The sequence below is a fragment of the Mobula hypostoma genome, chromosome 27, assembly GCF_963921235.1.
Source record: "Mobula hypostoma chromosome 27, sMobHyp1.1, whole genome shotgun sequence".
In the NCBI taxonomy this organism is placed as follows: domain Eukaryota; kingdom Metazoa; phylum Chordata; class Chondrichthyes; order Myliobatiformes; family Myliobatidae; genus Mobula; species Mobula hypostoma.
In genome coordinates this window covers 23,966,155-23,984,301 of record NC_086123.1, presented here as the reverse complement: position 1 = coordinate 23,984,301, position 18,147 = coordinate 23,966,155, and the positions used below count along the sequence as shown (strand labels likewise).

Below are 18,147 nucleotides of genomic sequence, written 5' to 3'. Positions count from 1 at the left end.
CTGACGAGCTCCCTCTACCCAGACATCCCACCTCTCCCGGAAGTTCCGGGAGTCTCCCGCATATTAATAGTGGCTCCCTGATGCCCACAAATTATATACAATGTCCCGGAGGGAGAGCGGGAGCGAGTGTGAGAGAGACCACGAGAGAGAGGGAGAGAGCGAGAGAGAGCACCATGGCAGAGTGTTCCAAAAAAAGAAAATATAAAACATACGTCACCCCAGACTACACTAAAGTGTACTCCTGCCTAATAGGGGACAAAAATAATGACAGTGTTTCTCGCTGCACTATTTGCAACAGTGACTTTTCTATTGCCCATGGTGGGTTAAGACTATAAAAGACATGTTGAGGTGAGTTTAACAGGTGTCATTCGTTCATTAGCATAGCTAACGTTATTTAAACTAGCTGCTAAGGAGCTACTGTATTGCAGACATCCCACCTCTCCCCGAAATTCTGGGTGTCTCCCGCAAATTGATGGTGCTACCTTCCTGAAATGAGTTATTGAAGACTTTGATTATAGATTAATAGAAAAATACAGCACAGAAGCAGGCTTTCAGCCCATCTAGTCTATGCTGAACCATTTAAACTAACTGCTACCATTGACCTGCACTGGGACCATGGCCCTCCCTGCCCCTGCCATCCATGTACCTAACCAAACTTCTCTTATGTGTTGCAATCAAGCTCACAGGCACCACTCGTGTGGGCAGATTGTACCACACTCTCATGGCCCTCCAAGTGAAAAAGTTTCCCCTCATGTTCCCCTCAAACTTTTCACCTGTCACTCTTAACCACCTCTAGTTGTAGTTCCACCCAACCTCAATAGAAAAACCCTGCTTGCATTCACCCTATACCCTCATAACAGACTTGCCTACCATCTTGACAGACCTATACTTGCCATGATGCTAATTCCTCCATACTGGAAGGGGAATGAACAAAACACGAGTGAGATGACCAGAAAGTTAAGAGGCACAACAGCCATTACACAGAAACTTTAATAGATTTGCAATCTATTAAAGAAGTTTTTTTTTCCATTCGGGGCTAAAGCTGCCAAGTGATGCACCATGCTTTTATGTGAGAATAAAAGACCACATGAATGAGAGCATTAAATAGCTCAATAAAATAATAAAAATGCACATGGAAAAACAACAAATAAGACAAGAGAGTGATGTGTGCATGGAATGGGCTGCCAGTGACGGTGGTGGAGGCGGGTACAACAGGGTCTTTTAAGAGACTCCTGGATAGGTACGTGGACCTTAGAAAAATAGAGGGCTATGGGTAACCCTAGGTAATTTCTAAAGTAAGTACATGCTCAGCACAGCGTTGTGGGCCAAAGGGCCTGTATTGTATTGTAGGTTTTCTATGTTTCTACAACCTGATCTACTTGATGGAATGTACCAATGAAGAATTTGACTCGAAACATTGATTATTGATTTTCTTTTGCGTCAGATCTGCAGTTTCTGACATCCTCAACCTCATTTTCTTGATTACGTCATTCAGAATTATTTCATTCTGTTTCATTATGGATTATTCTCCAGATAATTTAAAGTCTCTACTGAATTTAAATTACCTAGTTAGTGGGGTTCATGTCTTTGGATTGTGTATTTAGAGCTCTGGATTATCAGTTCAATAGTTTCATCAGAACACTGCTGTTGCTGTCAAGTAGAAAACAAGGATGTTTAGGTTTGGCTGGGCAGTCACAGAATTTTGGATGGATAGCCACACAGTTTAGGTGCATCGAATTAAGTTGTTATACATTAAGATGCTTTACATTATGACCTTTGGAAATGAAAATGGCTAATAAATTTTGGGGCAAATTGGCCAAAATGGATCATTAGCTATCTAGGTAGTAAACTGGAGTATTGGTATGTAACAGCATTGGTGACCCCTGAAGCAATCCCACCAACCAATCCAACTTAACGAGTGCCTGTTCTTTCGGAGGAGCACAAAAATCATTAACGGCAAGATGTATGTTCCAGTTCTTCCATTGCCCATCAATTACAAAAATGGAAAGATTACAATTCATTTTGGAGTTAGACTAGATTTAGGAATAAGTTGCTACACTTAACACCTTAATGATTTGTTATCAATCTTGGAAACAAAGGTATGATTGTCCCCAGAGGGTCAGGCAGCATCCGTGGATGGGAACAGTCAACACTTCAGGCCGAGACCCTTTATCATGAACTCAACTTCTATACCTTTACCATTGCCTTCCTCCTTGCACCATCATCCCCTTTGTTTTTTTTTATCACTCCTAACTCCAAATGAAGTTTAAAAGTTAACAGCAACACAGTAAAATATGGAGGAAAGCATGGGGAATCTGGCAAGGCAAAGATGCCTCACCTCAGAGTGGAAGACCATCTCACTGATCATAAGCCAAGACAATTCCGTTCATTGCCAAAAGTGAAAGAAGAAAAAGGCACAATCATGCTCACGAGGTACTGCAGATGCTGGAACCCCAGAGCAACACACACAATGTGCTGGAGGAGTCCAACAGGTCTGGCAGCATCCATCTCTTGCGTCCCCATTAACTTCTGTTCCCACCAGCACAGCCTGCCCTCGGGCCTATACTAGGGGCAGTTTACAATAACCAGTTAAACTATCAAAGGGCACATCTTTGGAGTGTGGGAGGAAACAGGAGCAGGAGCACCTAGAGGAAAATACTTGGTGAAAGTAATGCCTAAGGTCAGATCAAACCTGGATCTCTGAAACTGTGAGGTATTAGCACTGCCCTCTGAGTAACTGATGTTCTTTCCATTAGGTTTCTGGTGACTGAGTTCATAGTGGTTAGAGTAAAATGCAGAATTAAAATGACAGGATCATTTGCCCAGGGCAATGCTATTCATTGAATGGTGTTCATCAAAGCAACTGACCAAAGTGCATAATGTCCCCAGTGGCGAGAAAATCACTTTCTGAATTTGAAGAGGTACAAGTGTGTTGCCTTTCAATTGAAAGGAAACAGCTGAAAAACAAAATTGTGAACACAACAGATTCCGCAGATGCTTGAAATCTTGAGCAACACACACAATGTGCTGGAGGTACTCAGCAGGTTAGGCAGCATCTATGGAAAGGAATAAACATTCGAACCAAAGAAGAGACGCTTAACTGGACACAGCAGTTGGAACTGAGAAGTCACGTGATAAATCTTTAAGAATATATCCAACAAAAGTTTTCAATCCTATTTGCTAGGAATGGATTTTGACAAAAAAAAAGCTGTAGTATTTTTAACAATAGATTCTTTGAAAATTTTAATACAGAGGACATTCAACCACTCTGTCTAAGCAGTTGGAAAAGAGCTACCCGACCTAATTACAACAGTACTGTATCATTATCCTTACAGGCCATGGCTCCAAAGGTTGATATCCAAGTACATTTTAAATGGGATGATGTTATTTGTTTCTAACTCCTTTCTTTTTCAATCTTTTTATTAAGTTTCAAAATTAAACATAACAATAAAAGTGATGATACAAAGAGATCGGGATTATAATAGTAACAGTTAACATGAACAAGCACAGATTCCATGTAACAAATATAGTTTAGTCCCCCAATCTCAAGTAACTGACCATGAAAAAGATATTTTATAAAAGGGGAAAAAAAACCCCTCTAAACTAAAGAAAAAAAAACAAAGCTTGGGCTGTCATATTACATCAGCTAAAATTATTATTTGTCCTTAACTCTGCTCCTCTATACATGAATAAAAAAGTTACTACAAAGGATTCAGAAAGGGTCAGCTTACATCATACGAAAATATTGAATAAATGGCCACCAAGTTTCTTCAAATTCAACTGAAGGATCCATAGTACCACTCCTAATTTTTTCCAAGTTTAGGCATGCTATCGTTTGGGAAAACCATTGAAATGTAGTTGGGGGGGGGGTTAGAGTCTTTCCATTTAAATAAAATGGATCTTCTGGCTATTAATGTAACAAATGCAATTAGATGACAAACTGACAAGGATAAACGACTAGAGTCTATCAATGGTAGTCCAAAAATTGCAGTAATAGGGTGAGGTTGTAAATCAATACGCAGAACTACTGAAATAATATCAAAAATATCTTTCCAATATTTTCCTAGCAGAGGACAAGACCAGGACATATGTGTCAAGGAAGCTACCTCAGATTTAAATCTATCACAAACAGAATTTATGTGGCAATACCTCCTTTCAGGCAGTGAGTCCCAGACCTGTAAACTCCCCGAGTTGGGGGAAAACTCCTTATTCTCCTAAATTAAATATTTTAAGTTCATATCCTCTAGTTTTGATTCCTCTGCTTGGGAAACATATCTTTTTTATGTACTATTTTCAATTTTATATTCCTGTAGTAACTCCCCACTAATACCTCAGTCATCCAATCTTTTCGTAGCTACAAAGTTCTGGCAATTTTTTTCAAAAATTTCTTCTGTACCTTCTCCATTACAGTTACATTTTTTCTGTAATGTGATGCTTAGAACTGTATGCAGTATTTAAATTGTGATCTAACTATTGCTCATATAGTTCTAGTGATCTAACAATAATCTGGCTTTGACTTTCTCTGCCTTAGTCAATAAAAAGTGTTTTTTTTCACATGTTTAAATCACCTTATTAACTTCTGTTGTTGCCTTTGAGTATCTGTGTATGTATGATGTAGGAGGCAGCATTGTTTTGTTTTTATTCTGCTATCTGTCTCATCTGATGGGCGGGTCCTACCATTAACAACTGGTTACATAGGCCTAGTAGTTTAACATGCTAATAAGTGTGCCCATTAAGTACAGATACTCCCTTTGTTCTACATTTCCCTCCCTGTTTTCACTCCTACTGAAAACCTCTTTGCACCTCTTCCTAAATCTTCCTATCCATTTCTGACAAGAGGCTGAAAAAACGCTAAAAAAAAATTATTTTCCTTTTCACTGATGCTGCCTAAATTGCTGAGATTTCCCAGCTTTTTCTGTGCTGTAATCAAATTTCCAGCATCTTCTAGTTTTTTTGATTTTCAAGGACAAATATTATTAGGTGAAGAATATGTGGAAAAATCAGATTAGATAAATAGGAGTACAAAATGGTCAGATTTTTAATTGAGTGCCAGGGTGGATCGAAGAGACTGAATGGACTTTGTTATGTGCCATGTCGTTTGACATAGGCGATCGTGGTCTTTTCATGAAACTGATTCTTCTTAGCATATTTTTCTACAAAACTGTTCTGCCAATGCCACCTTATGTGCAGTTTCTTTTTAAGACCATAAGATATAGGAGCAGAATTAGGCCATTTGGCCCATCGAGTCTATTCCACCATGTTGTCATGGCTTCTCGCCATATCCCTTCATACCATGACCAATCAAGAATCTATCAACCTCTGCCTTGAATATACGTAAAGGCTTGGCCTCCACAGCTGCCTGTGGCAAAGAATTCCACAAATTCACCACTCCCTGGCTGAAAAATTTCCTCCTCATCTCCGTTCTAAAAGGACGCCCCTCTATTCTGAAGCTGTGTCCTCTGGTTCTAGACACTCCCACCATAGGAAGCATCCTCTCCACATCTGTCTCACATCCACTATATCACCATTCGAAAGGTTTCATTGAGGTCAGCCCTCATTCCAGTGAATACAGGACCAGAGCCATCAAATGCTCTTCATATGACAAGTCATTCAATCCTGGAATCATTTTCTCGAACGCTCTCCAGTTTCAGAACATCCTTTCTAAGATAGAGGCCTGAAACGGCTCACAATACTCCATGTGAGGCATCACCAGTGCCTTATAAAGTCTCAGCATTACATCCTTGCTTTTATATTCTAGTCCTCATGAAACAGATGGCAACATCATATCTGCCTCCCTCATCACAGACTCAACCTGCGAATTAACCTAGACAGGAGACCACAGCCATTATCAATACTCTTCGGAGACTGTCTGTCTGCCGTCAGTGGTTGCATAAGCAGGACTTGCGATATGTACCGGCTGCTCATATGACCATCCACCACCTGCTAGCATGGCTTCACATGAACCTGATCAGTGGGCTAAATAAGTGATACACCTTGCCCAAGGGTGACCCTGCAGGCGAGCAGAGATAAGGAGTACCTTACACCTACTTCGGTAGAGACATATCTCTGCCCTGCCACCCTTGAGAGGACTTTGTTGTTCAAAAGGCACGTTGTGGATAGCACAATACTTTACAGTATAGGCAACCTGGGTTCAATTCTCTCTGCTGCCTGTAAAGGAGTATGTGCTCCCCGTGACTGCGTGAGTTTCCTCCCACAGTCCAAAGACATACTGGTTAGTAGGTTAATTGGTCATTATAAATTGCCCCGTGATTAGGCTGAGATTAAATTGGGGGATTGCTGGGCAGTGTGGCTCAAAGAGCTGGAAGGGCCTATTCTGCGCTGCATCCCAATAAAAGTTAGAAGCAAGATTCACTTGTCAGTAGTGGTTATATGTGGTATTATTTATTGGAATAACAATGCCAGAAGTAGGGAATGAAAAAAGTACTGTGATAGGCGTGTCCGTGATCAGTAATATATGCTGTATGTACAGTATATATTTTGGGTGGAGCATATTGATGAACTTCCATTAGATTTTCAAACAATTATCCTAATGTATGTGTTTGGGTTGTACCAATGATGTGGAAATCCAGTAGATACACTGTTAAATATATGGGAAAGTGAGGCAAAGTCTATTGTGCACTTACATAGATCATTATGATGTATTGTTTCATTTTTGAAACAATCATGCAACAAACATACCCTGAAGTCTTTATATTGAAATATCATAAAATTGACAGATTATTTAGTGAACTGCCAGTAGGCAGTTTTCAGAACAAAATAACAAGAAAAAAATTTAAAAATTTCAATAAAGAATGAAGTGCAGCTCTATTAAATATGAAACATACACAAATTTCTTTTCAGGAGGAAGGCTGCAGATTCAATCTTTTGACCTAGTTGACCTTGGACTGATGGTCCGAGATGACCTTGGGTGGTACACAGAGTTGGTCATGATTACTGTCCAACAATATTTACTGGGTGTGTGCATGTTCAGTGGATAGGCTAGGTAAGTGGATCAGTTTCTCGACTGAGCCTGCCTTTTCACCCCTTGTTGGGAATATGGAAGTCACTGTTCTCAGCAAACTGTCTAGAAGAAGTTCACGAGAATGAAAGGATTAATGTATGAGGAACAATTGATGGCTCTGGGCCTGGAGCTTAGAAGAATGAGGGGCAATCTCCTTGAAACCTATTGAATATGAAAGGCCTAGATAGTGGGGATGTGGAGAGGATGTTTCCTGCAGTGGCGGAGTCTAGGACCACAGAGCACAGCCTCAGAATAGAAGGATGTTCCTTTAGAACAGAGATGAGGAGGCATTTCTTTAGCCAGAGGTTGGTGAATCTCTGGATTTTTTTTATCACAGACAGCTGCGTGGGCCAAGACATTGGGTATGTTTAAAGTGGAGGTTGATAGGTTCTTGATTACTAACAGCATCAGAAGTTGAGGAGAGAAGGCAGGAGAATGTGGTTGAGAGGGTTAATAAAATTCACCATGATGGAATGGTGCAGCAGGCACAATGGGCCAAATGGCCTAATTATGCTTCCATGTCATATGGTGTTATGGTGTTTTTGGAGAGGAGGAAAATAAAGGAGATTCGGGTAAGATATTCAGAATCCCTGAATTGCAACCGAAAGGGAATACTGGTTGGGTATTTAAGGAAAAAAATCTGTATTTCCTGTGGAAAAAGTTTCTGTTAGTGCCTGTTTTTTTTTCTGTGGAAGCCATCTGCAGTAGCTGTTCTTCAGTTTAAACATGATGTTTCTGCTAATAAGACCATGAGGCATAGGAGCAGAATTAGGCCATTTGGCCCATTGAGTCTGATTCGTCATTTCATTATGGCGGATCCATTTCTCTCTCAACCCCATTCTCTCGCCTTCTCCTCGTAACCATTCATGTTCTGACTAATCAACAAACTGTCAACATCCACTTTAAATACACCCAATGGTCTGGCCTCCACAGCTGCCTGTGGCCACAAATTCCACAGATTCACCATGTTCTGGCTGAAGACATTCCTCCTCATCTTTGTTCAAAATGGACATCCCTATATTCTGAGGCTGGGCCCTCTGGTCTGAGATTGCTCCATCGCATCACTCTATCTAGGCTTTTCATCATTCAATGAGATCCCTCCATTCTTCTAAATTCCAATGAGTACAGGCCCAGATCCATCAATTGCTCCTCATACAATAAGTCTTTCATTCCTAGAATTATATTCATGAACCTTCTCTGAACCCTCTCTAGAGCCAGCACATCCTTTCTAAAATAAGGGGCCCGAAACTGTTCACAATACTTCAAGAGAGACCTCACCAGTGTCTTATAAAGCTCAACATTACATCCTTGCTTTTATATTCTAGTCCTCTTGAGATGAATGTTAACCTTGCATTTGCTGTCCTCACCACCAACTTAACTTGCAAATTAACCTTTAGGGAATCCTACATGAGGACTCCCAAGACACTGCACCTCGGATTTTTGAAATTTCTCCCCATTTGGAAAATAATCGATGCTTTAATTCATTCTACCAAAGTGCATGACCATACACTTCATGACGCTGTATTCCATCTGCTATTTTTTTGCCCTTTCTTCTCTTCCGTCTAAGCCTTTCGGCAGCCTCCCTGCTTCTTCAACACTACCTGCCCCTCCACCTATCTTCGTATTGTCCACAAACTTGGCCACAAAGCCATCAATTCCATCATCCAAATCTTTGACATGCAATGTAAGACGAATCGATCCCAACACCGACCCCTGCAGAACACCACTAGTCATTGGCAGCCAATCAGAAAAAGCTCCCTTTATTCCCACTCTTTGCTTTCTGCCAATCACACCAATGCTTTATCTATGCTAGTATCTTTCCTGCATTGGCTCTTAAGTTGTTAAGCAGCCTAATGTGTGGCACCTTGTCAAAGGCTTCTTGAGAATCCAAGTGCACAGCATCCACTGATTCTCCTTTGTCTATCCTCAAAGAATTCCAACAGATTTGTTGGGCAAGATTTTAGCTTAAGGAACTCATACTGACTTTGGCCTATTTTATCATGTGCCTTCAAGTACCCCAAAACTACATCCTTAACGATCGACTCCAACACCTTCCCAACCACTGAAGTCAGGCCAACTGACCTATAATTTCCTTCCTTCTATCTTCCTCCCTTCTTGAAGAGTGGAGTGACATTTGCAATTTTCCAGTCCTCTGGAACCATTTCAAAAATTAATGATTCTTGAAAGATCATTATTAGTGCCTCCACAATCTCTTGGGTTATCTTCTTCAGAACCCTGGAGTATAGCTCATCTGATCCAGGTGACTTATCTACCTTCAGACCTTTCAGCTTCCCAAGCACCTTCTCCTTAGTAATAGCAACTACACTCACTTCTGCCTCTGACACTTTTGAACTTCTGGCATATTGCCAGTTTGTTCTGTAGTGCAAGCTGATGGAAAATACTTATTCTGCTCATCTGCCATTTCTTTGTCCTCCATTACTACCTCTCCAGTGTCATTTTACAGCAGTCCAATATTTACTTTTGCTTCTGTTTTACTCTTTATATATCTGAAAAAAATTTTGGTATCCTCTTTGATATTGTTGGCTAGCTTACCTTCATATTTCTCTCCCCCCCCCCGATAGCTTTTTTAGTTGCCTTTTGTTGGTTTTTAAATGCTTTTCAACTCTGTAACTTCCCATTACTTTTTGCTCTATTATGTGCCCTCCCTGACTTTTATGTTGGCTTTGACTTCCCTTGTCAGCCACACTTGCATCATCTTGCCTTTAGAATACTTATTCTTCTCTGGGATGTTTCTGCCCTGTGCCCAGAAACTTCCGCCATTGCTGCACCGCTGTCATCCCTGCTAGTCCCCTTCCAATCAACTTTGGCCAGTACCCCTCTGATTGCTCTGTAATTCTCTTTACTCCACTGTTATACTGATACAACTGACTTTAGCTTCTCTCTCTCTCAAATTGCAATGTGAATTCTATCATATGATCACTGCCTCCTAAGGGTTCCTTTACATTAAGCTCGCTAATCAAGGCTGGTTCATTACACAACATGCAATACAGAATAGCTGTTCCCCTAGTGGGCTCAACCACAAGCTGTTCTAAAAAACTGTCTTGTAGGCCTTCTACAAACCCACTCTCTAGGGATACAGCACCAGCCTGATTTAGTCAATCTTCCTGCATTTTGAAATCCCCCATGACTATTGTAACATTGCCCTGTTGACCTGCCTTTTCTGTCTCCTGTTGTAATTTGTAGCCCATATCCTGGCAACTGTTTGGAGGCCTGTATATACAGTAACTCCCATCAGGGTCCCTTTACTTTTGCAGTTTACTTACTCTACCCACCAGGATTCTACATCTTCCGAACTTATGTCACCTCTTCCTAAGGACTTAATTTCATTTTTTTTAAATCAATGGTGCCATGCCACCCCCTCTACCTACCCAACTCTATTTTTGATTCAAGATGGATAGTAAACTCCCAACTATAATCTTGTTTCAGCCACCACTCAGTGATGCCCAAAGTGACAGACCTGCCAATTTCTAACTGCTCTACAAGATTATCTACCTTATTCTGTGAACTGCGTGCATTCAAATACAACACCTTCAGTCCTGTATCTGTCACCCTTTTTGATATTGCTCCCCCTTTTACACTGCAACTGACTACTATTGTCCCTTATCATTTGCCTGTCATTCCTGGTTCCCATTCCCTGCCAAATTAGTTTAAACCTCTCCCCAACAGCTCTTGGAAACCTGCCCACAAGGATATTGGCACCCCCTTCCCAGGTTCAGGCATAACCTGCCCATTTTGTACAGGTCATATCTTCCCCAGAAGAGATCCCAATGATCCAAAAATCTGAAACTCTGCCCTCTGCACCAGTTTCCCAACTACACTTCCATCTGCCAAATTATCCTAATCTTGTCCTTGCCGGCAAGTGGCACAAGCAGCATTTTGTTCAAAAAGCTCGATGCCGTTTGATCTTACCATTATCTAAGCATTCAGGTTCAACCAGGGAAAGATCTTGAATTTCAACAAGGGAAGAGTCCTTGAGGTTCACTACGTTTGATCTATGATGGGATCTGAACTTAAAATGAAGTGTTGGGGTGTACTCTGGAGTCAAGGTATATAACAAATATTAATTTCACCAGCAACCAATCTCCAGACATGAACATGTATTGTAGATTGAATTTAAAATGCAGTCCTGAACAATAGTTCTTCTGGAGCTGATTGCAAGCCAGACAACACTGATTAATGTTCATTTTGGGTGTCCGGAGTGTGGGTGCGAAGAAGGAGATGTGTGGAAACTATATGTAATTCAAAGGAAGCATTGTACATACGGTGTAACTATAAAATTGTCCGACTGATGCCTTTGATCTTTACCTTATAACAATGTCATGTAATATAGGGTCAGGAGACTTCTTCCTCCAAGAGGGTCTCAATGTTGTGCCTGCTGCTGTTTTTTGTTGAATAAAACACTTCTAGATCCTCTAGCTTCAGTATCTCTCCGGAGACTTTGTTGACGTTACAAGAAGTGCACTGTAAATGTCAGATTTTATGAATTTGTTAGAAAAGACGTATGGTAGCATATTGCATAAGTATCTAACAATGTTTAACAAAAGCATGCCTCATTAGTTGAATTAAATTAACTAATATTCTGTTTTATTCTTGCAGTGCACCGTTTACTGAGCTACTGCTTCTGTCATGACAATATATTTACTTTACTCGTCAACGTAGTGTTCCTAATTTTTCTGAGCAGCCATCTGGAGGAACAGTTGGGTACCATCCGATACATTTACCTCGCCATCATTTTTGCTGTCTTTTCTGCAATTTTTTATCTGCTTTTGGGCAAACTATTAAGCTTGGAAGAAACAGCAGTGTGTGGTTTCACGAGTGTTCATTTTGCTATGGTGACACTAAGCTGCTGTAGTTCAGAAATGAAACAGACCTTCACTGCAGTGGGAATCCGTCCAGCAGCAGTGCCTTGGATACTCCTCGCAGTTGCCTACTTTGTTATTCCAAGTTCTTCCATATTTCTCCATATCTGTGGAGTTATTGTTGGTCTGCTCTGTATCCTTTCTGATTGTACAGTAATTCAGCTCTACATTGTATTCAGTTTTTGTTAAAATACTTTATATAATGCCGTTTAGGCAGCTTAATAGATACCATTATGAGTTCCATAGCTAATTAAGTACGGGTTGACCTTCACTAATCCGACTACCTGTAATCCGGTTCCTTCGATAATCTGGCACTGATATGCTTAATGTGATCCTTCTGTAATTTGGCATTTTCACTAATCCGGCACTCCTCAGGTCCCAGTGGTGCCGGATTAATGAAGGTCGACCTGTACTCCGTAACTGTAGTCACTGTTGTATCGAAGGAGATCTGGCAGCCAATTCATAGACAGGAGGTTCTTTGTACTTCTTAGTGACATGACCTTGATACCAAAGGTCCCTTGATCTGTTTCCATGGAATGAATTACGTTCATCTGGAGACTGTAGAAGACACCTTAGTCTAACATTTCATCTGAAAGATGGTACTGTCAACAGAGTAGCCCTTCTTTCAATATTGCCCCAGAGCTTTGACCACAAATCTCTGGAGTTTGGCTTGAAGCTGGACCCTTCTAATTTAGTGGTGGGAATGGTGCCCCCTGAGTCACAGCTAAACATTGAAAGCCGATCATGTATATCCAAAGGATTCCAGGTTTGAAACTTCATTTAGAGCTTTCAAAGTAAATCACGTAGGAGATGTGGGCATTGGCTTCTATTCAACTATCTAGTAATTTAAAATCTTATTACTAAAAACAGTGAAAATATCAAAACATGATTTATGATCTGGGTTGGGCAGCACATTAGATTTGTTCCGGGTGTTTTTCCCACCCTTCCTGAAAGTGCTGCAGGGGTTCCTTGTAGGAAGATTTGAGAGAGGTCTTTCAAGTACTTTGAGTGACTCATCAATAATAATCATTGAGTCATACAGCGCAGAGAAGGCCCTTCAGCCCCTTGATTACCCATCTACATTAATCCCATTTACAAGCACTTGGTCCATTGCTGTCAATGTCTTGGTGATTTAAACACTTGTCCAGGCAGTGTTTTCCAGATTGCAATGACCCTCTGGATGAAGAAAAATATTCCTCAGATCCTCTCCAACCCTCGCACTCAATACCTTAAACTTTATTCCCCTGGTTTTCGATGTCGCTGTAATGGAGAAAGTCAAGTCAAGTTTATTGTCATTTAATTATATACATGTATATGGCCAAGCAAGACAATGTTTCTCCAGACCAGGGTGTAAAGCACAGTATTACACATAGCACACAATAACTTAGGAAAGTAAAAATTAAATGTATAAATGAATTGTGCAGAAATAAAGTAAAGTGCATAAACTAAATTTGTCAGTTACTGTACAGATTAACCGGTGACACTTCAAATGCAATACAACAGGGAGCTCAGAAGCCTAATGGCCTGTGGGAAGAAGCTGTTTCCCAACCTGACCATTCTTTTTACATTGGAATCTCCTGCCTGATGGTATAATGTCAAAGTGGAAGCTGGATGGATGGGTGGCGTCCTGGGATAATACTAAGGGCGTTGTGCATGCAGCACTCCTGATAAATGTCCCCGATGGATGGTAGGGTGACCCCTATTCCTCTTGGCAGTTCTCACAGTAGGGACTTCTGATCTGATGCTCGGCTGCTCCCATACTAGATGGAGATGCAGCTTGTCAATGGTGCTCCAATTAAGTTGAGGGATGGGGGGAGCCTCGCTTGCCACTATCTCCCTAGGAAGTGGAGGTGCTGCTGTGCTGCCTTATTCAGGGAGTTGATATTAAGGGACCAGGTGAGGTGATATGAACTCCCAGGAACTTGGTGCACTTAACTCTTCTACAGAGGAGCCAATTATGCGTAGAGGGGGTTGGTTCATCTACACCTTCCTAAAGTCTACAATAATTTCCTTGGTCTGCTCCACATTCAGACTTGGGTTTCCCATTCTGCTGCAGAAAGTAGAGGATCACTTAGTTTGTTTATTTGGAAAGAAGAACAAAAGTTGTTCAAGATCCCCACAACTTTTCAAAATTTATATAGTATGTTGAATTTTAAATTAACCACAATGTACTATAAGGACACCACCATTGCAGAGAAGCAATATTCCTTTTTGATACTGTTTCCAGAGCATCACTTGCTCCAATATATTCCTGATTCTGGTGATTTGCTCCAAGTTATAAGGTGCACTCCTTTACTTTGACAGGAATCCCCAACCTGTCAGAATCAATCATGTGATCAGAGCAAGAAAAACTTTTAACCTTCTGCAACTTATCCTTCTAAAAGCACTTGAAGTCAAAGCTACCTTAATGCAAATAAGAGGTGCAAATTTGAAGGGTAAAAGTCAGCTTTATTGATTTTTATTTAGAGTTGCAGTGTAGAATAGGCCTTTTTGGCTCTTCAAGCCGCACTGCCAGCAACCCACCCAACCTAATCACGGGGAAATTCACATTGACCAATTGACCTACTAACCGGTACGTCTTTGGACTGTGGGAGGAAATTGGAGCATCAGGAGGAATCTCACATGGTTACGGGGAGAACAGACAAACTCCTTACAGATGAGGCCAGAAATGAACTCTGAACTCCAATGTCCTGACCACTAACCACTACACTTTGGCTACTCAGTGTTTTATTACTTGAATGACCTTGACATTATTTATTCAGATAGTTATAGGTTTTTATTTTGGTTGGAGTTGCCAGACTTTGTGGTAGAATATGTTGAAAGACTGGCTATCTGTAGATTTTTGCAACATAATTCCTGGATTCCATTTATCTTCTCTCCAGCCCAATATCGTCTTACTGTCACAAGTAATACTGAGAGGTAAGCACAATATTTAACTTAGTTGTTTAATACTTTGTCTGTTTACAATATTGATTAAAAATGTTGCAGAGGTACTTTATATGTACACGTTTCTCTCTAATCTTCACTCAATGGTTGGCATTCGATTGGCTCTGAATTGAATTGACTTTATTACTTACATCCCTCATATACATGAGGAGCGAAAATCTTTCTTACGTCTCCATCTAAATGTGTAATGTGCAATTTATAGTAATTTGTAATAAATAATATGTACAACAGGACTGTCAATATAGCATAGAAATACAGTTGTATCAGTGTGAATTAATCAGTCTGATGGCCTGGTGGAAGAAGCTATCCGAGAGCCTGCTGGTCCTGGCTTTTATGCTGCGGTACCATCTCCCAGATGGTTGCAGCTGGAACAGTTTGTGGTTGGGGTGACTCAGGTCCCCAATGATTCTTAGGGCACTTTTTACACCCGTCTCTGTAAATGTCCTGAATAGTAGGAAGTTCACATCTACAGATGTGCTGGGCTGTCCGCACCACTCTCTGCAGAGTCCTGTGTTTGAGGGAAGTATAGTTTTCATACTGCCTGGTACTACAAGGACACCACCATTGCAGAGAAGCAATATTCCTTTTTGATTCCTTTGTGCTCAATGCAGCCTTCGGTTACTCTGTGATCTTCTCACAATCACACTTTTTGCAGTTGAATGTGTCTACCCATCCTCAATGTCTCCCTTTCACAACTACCTTGGGAACTGAAGTGGACCATGGGCTCTGACTGGGCCTAAAATGGATGATCCTAAATTGATCAGGTCAGAGGTTGGTCTTTTAGAGCTATTCACAGATTTTAATGGTTACTTCCTTGAAAGATATGTTATTGTTTAGAAGAACATGTCTGAGCCCATGACGGTTTTCTTCTTACTCCACTGGTTCTTAAGCTGGGGTCCATGAACTCGGATAGGAAAAAAATTATTTTCACTAATCTATCATTCCCTTCTATTATGAATGTAGGCAAGAAAACCACAGTAGTATTTTGATGTGTATTTCAATATAATTGATTTATTTTGTAATTTTATGCATTTTGTTTTATATATTTCAATACACTATTCTGAGAAGGGGTCCATAGGCTTCACCGGACTTCCAAAGGGGTCCATGGCATAAAAAAGGGTAAGAACCCCAGTGCTACACAAAGGTTACTTACGTCTCACCTGTAGGTCTTCACCTCAGCATGCAGTATACCACTGTAGGTGCTCCCTAATAACATATCTATGAATCTTGACCATAAATATGAGATGCAATTCAGTTCCAATTTTGTCCACCCCTCTGACATTTTGACTACCAGGAGAAGCCAGGTCCAGCATACCAGCCTGGCAAAATTTAAGTGACAGTTATCAGTCCCTAGGGCTTCAGTATTTTTTAGATGTCGACAACCACGTACCCAAGTATGAAGGTCCAAGCTAAACTGGAGGTTGGATGACAAGGTACTGATCTCTTGTGTGGCTGCTGAGTTCATTACAGCAGCAGAGTACTCTAATGAATGGCTGGATGTGCTTTAGATTTATCTCAATGGATGGAACAGACATGATGGGCTGAATAGCCTAATTCTACTCCTAACCCTTCTGGTCTATGGCTGCTGAGCGTATGATTAATTTATCGCATTTCCAAGCCTAAAACCAAATATAACTGCAGGTAAGTGATTGAATTTTTCCACCTCATTTTAATGTTCTTCCTTACTTGTTAATACTGCCCATTCTTTTAAAATTGTATTTATTCTCTTAGAAGTTTTAGGTAATTTTAAATTCTTATTTAAATGTATTTGGCAAGTTTTTGAATCTCTGACAGTGACGAGCTGTCAAAAGCTGCTGGGAGTATTTTGGGGATGGGGCTTTAGTGGTACTCACATCTGGAATCCCTCCTTGCCTTGCTGGATTCCTCTTGGTTGTGGGAGGTCGGCTTGATCTGGAAAACAACTTAGTGGGCAAACTCCAACTTCTGAGCCTGCGCAATAGGCAGGGCAGCACCATCTGGTTTGCTGCCTCTTCAACTAAAATCGTCGACCTTATTAAGGACTTGGTGTTACTCACAGAACTATTGGTGAAGCCTCTGCATGATTATTTTTGGAAATACAGTGTTTGTGTATTTTTTGGAAGTATAGTGTCTGATTCCTGATGGAGTGTTTTGGCCTGAAACATTGATTCATTCCTTTCCATATGCATCGGAGCTCGTATACAAACTTGGCTAACTTTGCTAACAGACAGGTGACGGGGCGGTGAGAAGGCCACCTTTCATAAACAATATACGTTTAGGTACGATTTGGGGTTCAACCAAACGGGAAAGTTAGGATATTCCAATTAAGGAACGTAGGTTGTAGTGAATGCTGCGTAAGTACTGCCCACACACAGCTATCAGTAGCCCAGAAATGACAGATCGTACACCAGTATAAAATTATAAAGAAAATATATTGAACAAATTTTCAACTTTAATGAACAGTTACAGAAAAAAAAAGAAAAATAAAGAGGCCCATTACAGTTAAACCAGTCCAAAGTTCACATAAACATTGGAGCTCGTTCTGGAGTAGTCGGGCTGTATCTACTTAGGCACTGGACCCGTGGTCTGCGGGAACATTCAGAACTTCCCTCGAAACCCATCTCGAATGAACTGGCTCTCTCTCAGGAGTATTGGCCCTTCCTCCTTGGAGCCATTCATCTACACAAAGCACACCTCGCAACGGGGACTCTCCTTCCAACGGCATTCTGCGGCATTGTCCCTTGTGCCCCGCTCCGCAGTTCCCACCAAAAGACCTCAAACCAGACTACTGCCCTTCAGAAAACTCTTCCCCTCGGCTCTCTAAAACCTTCCCTCACATCCCGTAATCCTGATCGACTGGTGCAGCATTCCTATGTTGGACAACATGGCTCCTTCAGCAGAAGCCAAAGCACATTTTCCAGCGGGGTACACTGCTTTTATAGAAAACTGCTACAATAAAATACCTCACAGCATAGCAGTAGAAATTGTAACCAAGACATTACACATAAATGCTGCCTGATCTGCTAAGTTCCTCCAACACTTTGTGTGCATGTTGCCTTGGCTTTCCAGCATCTACAGATGCTCTCGTGTTTGTGCAATGGCATTTTGTTGTAATACTTGTTCTTGGATTGCAGCCAGAAAAGTATTTCCTGATTTGTAACTGTTGCTGAAATACGAGTAAGGTAACACCAATGCATTGTTCAATTACTTTACATAGTGGAACTTGTTTGCAGGACGCATTGTTCCATCCTTGCAATGATACCACAACATCACTGATTTTAAAGCTGAACTCATTGTAAAGGGCAAAACCACAAGACAATG

The 18,147-nt window shown here is 40.9% G+C and overlaps 1 protein-coding gene across 3 annotated transcripts in view; it reads left to right on the top strand.

The window, feature by feature from the left end:
- rhbdd3 (rhomboid domain containing 3) overlaps positions 1-18,147 on the top strand; it is a 57,054-nt gene that overhangs the window by 3,787 nt on the left and 35,120 nt on the right. For all 3 annotated transcript variants that reach the window (XM_063034464.1, XM_063034465.1, XM_063034466.1), the window contains exons 2-3: positions 11,639-12,034; positions 14,664-14,820. In XM_063034464.1, the coding sequence (XP_062890534.1) occupies positions 11,639-12,034; positions 14,664-14,820 (553 nt within the window). The remainder of the gene's footprint in view (positions 1-11,638; positions 12,035-14,663; positions 14,821-18,147) is intronic.